Genomic DNA, 6,638 nt, shown 5'->3' on the forward strand with positions numbered 1-6,638 from the left:
TTATGTTATCCCCTGCTTTAGGAATTCCAAAGATTAGAACTGGGATTTATGGGCCTCTATGTAAGGGCTCAGTTGGTTTACTTGTGGGAAGAAGTAGTTTTACTTCAAAAGGGGAAATAGTACAAATAGGACTAATAGACTCTGACTCTAAAGATGAGATTCAGGTTATGATGCAAGCTTCATAACCATATCAAATTGAAGCAGGAAAAAGCGTATAGCCCAATTATTGCTTCTTCTATGTGTAAAAGGTCATGCCACTCCCATAGAGTGTGAGGGAGGTTTTGGAAGTACTGGAAGAAGAATATTTTGGCAAACCTCTATAGGAGATAAAAGACCTGAGTTATAACTGAAAATAGATGGAAAAGCTTTTAAGGGGTTGGCAGACACAGGAGCAGATGTAACTATAATTTCCTACCAACACTGGCCTAAATTATGGCCTACCATGAAAGTGCCTACAGTTTTCTCTAGTGTTGGAACGATGACAGATGTTCACCAAAGTGTTAACATTCTTTGGATATCTGTCTGGAAGGACAAATAGGCACTTTAAAACCATATGTTGCTGATATAGCAGTGAATCTATGGGGAAGAGATTTGTTAATGCAATGGGGAGCATATGTGAGCAATCCGCATATACCATCTCAGGCAAAGGATATGATGGATCAAATGCATTATAATCCTTGTGAAGTTAATAGTTGTATACAAGCTCCTATTATTGCCAAAGAGACGCATGGTTTAGAGCATCCAAATTTAGAATAGAGGCCACTGTAGAAAAGGGCTTTGCTTTACCTTTAAAATGGCTTACTGATGAGTCAATTTGGGTTGAGCAGTGGCCTCTTCCAAAAGAAAAATTAGAAGCCCTAAAATCATTAGTACAAGAACAATTGTTATTAGCTCAGTGGTAAAAGCGCCTGCCTGGCAAGCGCAAGGTCATGAGTTCAGTTCCCGGTACCGGAGAAAAACCCAAAAACAAAACAAAACAAAAAAAAAGAACAATTGTTAGAAGAACATATTGAGAAATCCACTAGCCCCTGGGATTCCCCTGTATTTGTGATTAAAAAGAAATCAGGTAGATGGAGAATGTTCACAGATCTTAGAAAAATTAATGAAGTCATTCAACCTATGGGTCCATTACAGTTCAGATTACCCTTTCCTGTCATGATACCTAAGAATTGGAAGTCAACTGTTATAGACCTTAAAGATTGTTCTTTTACTATTCCATTGCGACTGGCTGATAGAGAAAAATTTGCATTTACTGTACCTACTTTTAACAACCAGGGACCAATAAAAAGATATCATTGGAAAGTTCTCCCTCAAGGAATGCTAAATAGTTCAATACTCTGTCAATATTATGTTAACAAACTTTTAGAACTGTTGCAGGAAAGATTCCCAGATGCTCTGATTGTATACTATATAGATGATATTCTCTTTTCTGCTAGCTCAGAAGGATATTTACAGGAAATGTTCTGTGTAGCCAAACAATTGTTGACTGACTTTGGCTTGCAGATAGCCCCAGAAAAACTCCAGACCGACTGTCCCCTTACTTATTTAGGTCATATTCTCCAAAAACAACAAATAATTCCCCCCAAAATTCGTATTTCTAGAGATCAGCTTCTCACCCTTAATGATTTTCAAAAATTATTGGGAGATATTAATTGGTTACAATCTTCTTTAGGTATCAACCTAGGCTTTGCAACACCTTTTTAAATACTCTTAAAGGGAGACCAGCATTAGACAGCCCTCACTACCTTACAAAAGAAGGAGAAAAAGAATTAGCCTGGGTAGAACAGCGTATAAGTCAAGCTCAATTAATCCATATAGATTTATCTAAACCAGTTATGCTTCTAACTTTTCCATCATCTCATTCTCCTACGACTATATTATGGCAGGAGGAAGCAGTTTTAGAATAGATTTTTCTTCCGCACAAGGAACAGAAGCAACTTATTACTTATATAGATAAAATAGGCCTAATTGTATTTAAAGTCTGAACTCATTTACGACAGTTATCAGGAAAAGACCCTGAATCTATTATTTTTTCCTTAACAAAGCAGCAGGTAGATCAGGCGTTACCCATGAGTGAACGGTGGCAGATTGGACTTGCTGGTTATATTGGAAAAATGGACCATCATTTTCCTAATTCTAAACTTTTACAGTTTCTTAAACGGCATAACTGGATTTTACCTAAAATGGTGCTCTCTGAACCTATAACTGCAGCAGACATGTACTATACTGATTGTAGCGGTAACGGAAAAGCTGGATATGTAGGAAAGATTTCAAAAGTATGGCACGCTCCTTTTCTCTCTAACCCCCAACTTAGGGACAGCTTAAGAAAGTAACCCATGATGTTGAGAAGCTGCTGCATTCCTCTGGAAAATATTGATGGCTGGTAATATATTTTCAGCCGTGTTGGCTGTCTTAGCCACTAGGATAGGCCTTGAGTTTATAGAATCAGGCGTATATGCCTGTACCAATTTATACTAATGAATTTAGGTAGTTTCCTGGTCCGCATGATACACGGGGACCATTTATAATGACAGATAGTTAAATTATAAATCTTCAAAATTGTAATAGAGGGGCTGGGGATTTAGCTCAGTGGCAAAGCGCCTGCCTGGCAAGTGCAAGGTCATGAGTTCAGTTCCCAGTACCGGAGAAAAACAAAAACAAAACAAAACAAAAAAATTGTAATAGAATTACTGCAATATAATTTGGTTAAATGTTTGTTTGAGTGCACTCGGATTCTGTGTAAATGTTTGTTCTGTGTACTTGTTTGTGTCTGTTTGTCATTTTGCGAACAACTATACCCCTTTATATTTGAGCTCAACAAAAATTTTTTTCGTGATACAATTGGGTTGTAAATTCAAAGGCATGCTTTCACCTAAATTAGCAGCTGTTCTAAATGAAGAAATTTAAATAAAGATATTTAACTATGATCCTTGAGCAGAAAAATTATTGGGTAAGACTCCCATTGGTGAATAAAGGGGTGGCCAACCTTTGTTCATTAATAAGGAGCCCCTAGTGCTCTCCATGATTTCTTGGGAGACACCCCCAACAATTTGGTCATGGTTAAAACGTGTTCCAGAAAAAATAAAAAATAAGGTGTTCTCGTGAAAGATGTTCTTAGTACAAAACTAAAGAAACAAAGGTTTTCATATGTGCATGGTAATTTAGTATTGTTAATTTCATAGTGTATTGAAATGTATTCATGATTCCGGATGTATAGGTCTTCAAAATGTAAAGCAAGGATTGCTTATGATAAGACTTTTGTTCAAATTCAGACCTTTGCCTTTGAAAAACTTATGTATATTTCATTAAATGTTTACAGATTAGAGAAAAGCTTATGTATTAATTGGGATGATTGGTTGAAAGGGTTATGTTATGTCAAAATGAAAACTTAAGTATGTTACAAAATGTCATGATTGTCATGTAGCAATGTCACATAATGTTTTGATTTTTAAATTTCTGGGTGCATATATGTAATTGTTGTTTGTTAATATTCTATTAAGATTTAAATATTGGAATATCCATGGTTGTTAAAAAATTATGGTTCCATTTGTATGTTCCAAGGTGTTTGCTATTTGGATTAGATTATGATGTTAAGCTTGTTGCCTTTGTTACAATGTTAGATCATTAATCTTCTCTACTGGATGTTTAACAACTGAGATCTAGAGACTATCAAAAAGCTAATTTTGGCTAAAAACACAGCCAATATTTTGGCTATGCCCTCTGAGTTCAGTAAAGACTGAGGACATAAGAGAAGCTCTGCTGTGACATCCTACAACTCAGTTGAGTCCCTAATTTTTTGATCAAGGAGATTATGGGACCACAGAGGAAAGTGATTCTATGACATATAGTGTGCCTAAGGAGAGTCACCAGGAGAGAAAAAATCTCTCAGGCTTTCACAGGAAGCACCTAGGTCAAGCAATGGCTGTGACTCATCCAGACGGCTGACATTGACAGAAGATCATGAGATGCTGCATTTGGTTCCAAGAAAATTCCTGAGAAGGTCTAACTGACCCTGACAGATAGTAAAAGGTTAAAACTTTTATTTATACAAGTCTCACTCTAACTTGGTCTTAAATATCCAGCAGAAAAGTGTGATCTCAAAATATAGATTGAAGGCTGATCGTTGTTATGGACTTTGAATTATGTTATTTTTGCAAACATCCATTGTCAGTTCTTGCAATATTATCATTGTACTTTGCCTCATCCCCTTGGTCTAGTGAAGTTCATCCAGGAGACTGAGAAACAGAAGACAATTGGCAACCTTCTCACTGATGCTTCAAAGGATTGTATTAAAACAAAAAGGGGGATGTGTGCGGAAAGGACTGATTGCTAAGGGACTGATTACTGATGGTCGGCTTACGATCCCCAGCCATACTGAGTGCACTTGCGTGGGGTGTGGGAGGCTCTCCCAAGGATCGTTACCATCAGCTGAGAGGCAGAAATGGAAAGGGATAATGAATTTCTTCTGTTGGTCTTAGTTACGTTCTTGGTTCTAATAAAAGTCAATTGAGATGAGTAATCAGGGTGGCAGTCCAAGAGACTGTAAGCCCCCTGATCCCAGACTTGTAGCTCTGTTGTTTTTCTTGTCTCTTCTACTTTCCTTTTTCATCCACAGGCACCTTATTCTCAGGACCTGTCACTACAGTTTATACCAACAAGTCAGGTAAAAGTAACTAAAGTGGCACCCTTGTTGAAAACCATGCAAGTGTTTATTCCTGGGCTCTGTATTCTATTCCACCTATCTTTTCCTTGTGAATTCACAAGGGTGAAAAACAGACACCCTACTGTACACTGTGTTGTTAAGCTGTGATGTACAACACCATCACCGCACTGTTTGATTCCTGGAGTTGTGTAGTAAGTTCCGAAATCAGTAAGTAATTTTATTACTCTTTTTATTACTCTAAGTAGCTTTATTACTCTTTTTCCAAGATTGCTTTGGCTATTTGGGTTCCCTTGGTTTTCTGTGTGAATTTTAGTATGGATTGAGTCTTCCAATCTGTGAACACAGATCTCTTTCCATTCTTGGTGTTGTATCAGTCTCCTTTATGTTCTATCACAGAATACCACAGACTGGCTCGCTTATAAACAACAGAAGTTTGTTTCACAGTTCTGGAGGCTGGGAAGTCTAAGACCAAACAGACACATCTAGCAAGAAAGTCTGTGCTACATAACAACATAGTGGAAGGCATCAAATGGCAAGAGGCAAAAGACAGAAGCAGGCAGGAGGGACTTCTCTGATCCTTCCAGCAGGAGCTCACACCTGCAGCAGTGGCTTTAACCCAGGCCTCGTGACCAGATCAATTGTAGAGGTCTCACTTTTTAATACCATCACATTGGTACATCTCAGTCTGATGTTTGGAGTGGACATTTAACCACAGCAGATGGCTTCTTTGACTCTTTTAGCAGTATTGTGTAGTTTCCAGCATATACACATTTTTACTGTGGTAGATTAACTAATGGTCAACTTGGAACACCAAGCTGAACTGAGTCAGCGTGGTGCTGGGTGTGGAAGGCCCTCCTGAGGATTGTCGCCAACAGCATAAAAATGAGAAGTGGAGGGGAAGATGGTGCGCTGTTGATTCTCTTGGAAGACCTTCTCATGCTGGCTTTCCTTTCGTGAACTCACCTGCTGTCATTGTCAGAGGAGCTCAGGTCCTTGCTGTCGCTGAGGACGGCTGTGGTTCTCTTTGGCGGAGCTCTGGTCCTTACCTTGAGTGTTGCTTCCTGGCTCCAGTGCAGATTCCTCAGCCTGCTAGCACAGATCCTTCATCCCGCTTGTGCAGACGTTCTAGCTTCCACCACTGACCTTTGGGCCTTCCCAGCACAGATCCTTGAGACAGACTTGCATGGAACACTGCCGTGGGCTCTAGGCCTCCACCTGAACTTGTAGAGGACATTGCCATGGGCTCTAGGTCTTCAGCTGGACTCAGGCAGGACACTGGCGTGGGATCCAGGGCCTCAGCTGTATTCTTTGGATCTCTATTGTGTGGACAGCTCTCTCGCGGCTGGAGAAGACGCGGAAAAGTCAACCGGTAGGGGCTGCCGGGAAGTGCGTGGGTCCACTGGGTCTGCCCCACTGGGAAGAGGAACAGAACCGGTCAACCCACACCAGCCGCCCTCAGCTTAGCAGGCACCTGAAACCCCGCCCCATCTCCTTGTGCGTCTTAGCCGCTGACCCCAAAGACTTCAATTTCTGGGTAGCCAATCAGACGTCAGCGAAGGCACCTTGGGCGGCTCACTGCGCCTGCGCAAACCTCCAGCCGAGCACGAGGGCGCAAGAGCAGAAGACTATACCTCCCAGGATGCTGTGCGCGTCGCCCCACCCATACTGCCAACACGCATGCGTACACGGAGACTGGTGGGTCCCTCCCTCGTCTGGGAGAGGCGGAAGTGCAGGTTCATCCCGAAGCCGCGCGTCGCGCTGGGGCTTGGAGTCCGTTTGTCTTTCTGGTCGGCTAGTGACCCGGAAGCTTCCCCGGCTGTCGCGTCATGTGTGGCGCCGGCGCAGAGCGGGCGGGAGGCGGGAACGCTTTGAGGCGAGTGCGGCTGGCTGAGCCGAGGCAAGCTTCGGCGGGGCTCTGGGAGGTTCCCGACTCGCAATGGCGCCCCCTGCGACCTAGGCGCCCGCGCGCGCGCGC

General features: G+C 41.7%; 1 protein-coding gene across 1 annotated transcript in view; it reads left to right on the forward strand.

Annotated features, from left to right (window-relative positions):
• Positions 1 to 6,383: 6,383 nt before the first annotated feature.
• Etfdh (electron-transferring-flavoprotein dehydrogenase) overlaps positions 6,384 to 6,638 on the forward strand; it is a gene marked incomplete in the record, with an annotated part of 26,192 nt that continues 25,937 nt past the window's right edge. Inside the window, 1 exon segment of the mRNA XM_005400964.2 lies at positions 6,384 to 6,638. Within this exon segment, the coding sequence (XP_005401021.2) occupies positions 6,490 to 6,638 (149 nt within the window).

This window comes from Chinchilla lanigera, unplaced genomic scaffold, assembly GCF_000276665.1.
Source record: "Chinchilla lanigera isolate Chin_1 unplaced genomic scaffold, ChiLan1.0 scaffold00070, whole genome shotgun sequence".
Taxonomy (NCBI): Eukaryota; Metazoa; Chordata; class Mammalia; order Rodentia; family Chinchillidae; genus Chinchilla; species Chinchilla lanigera.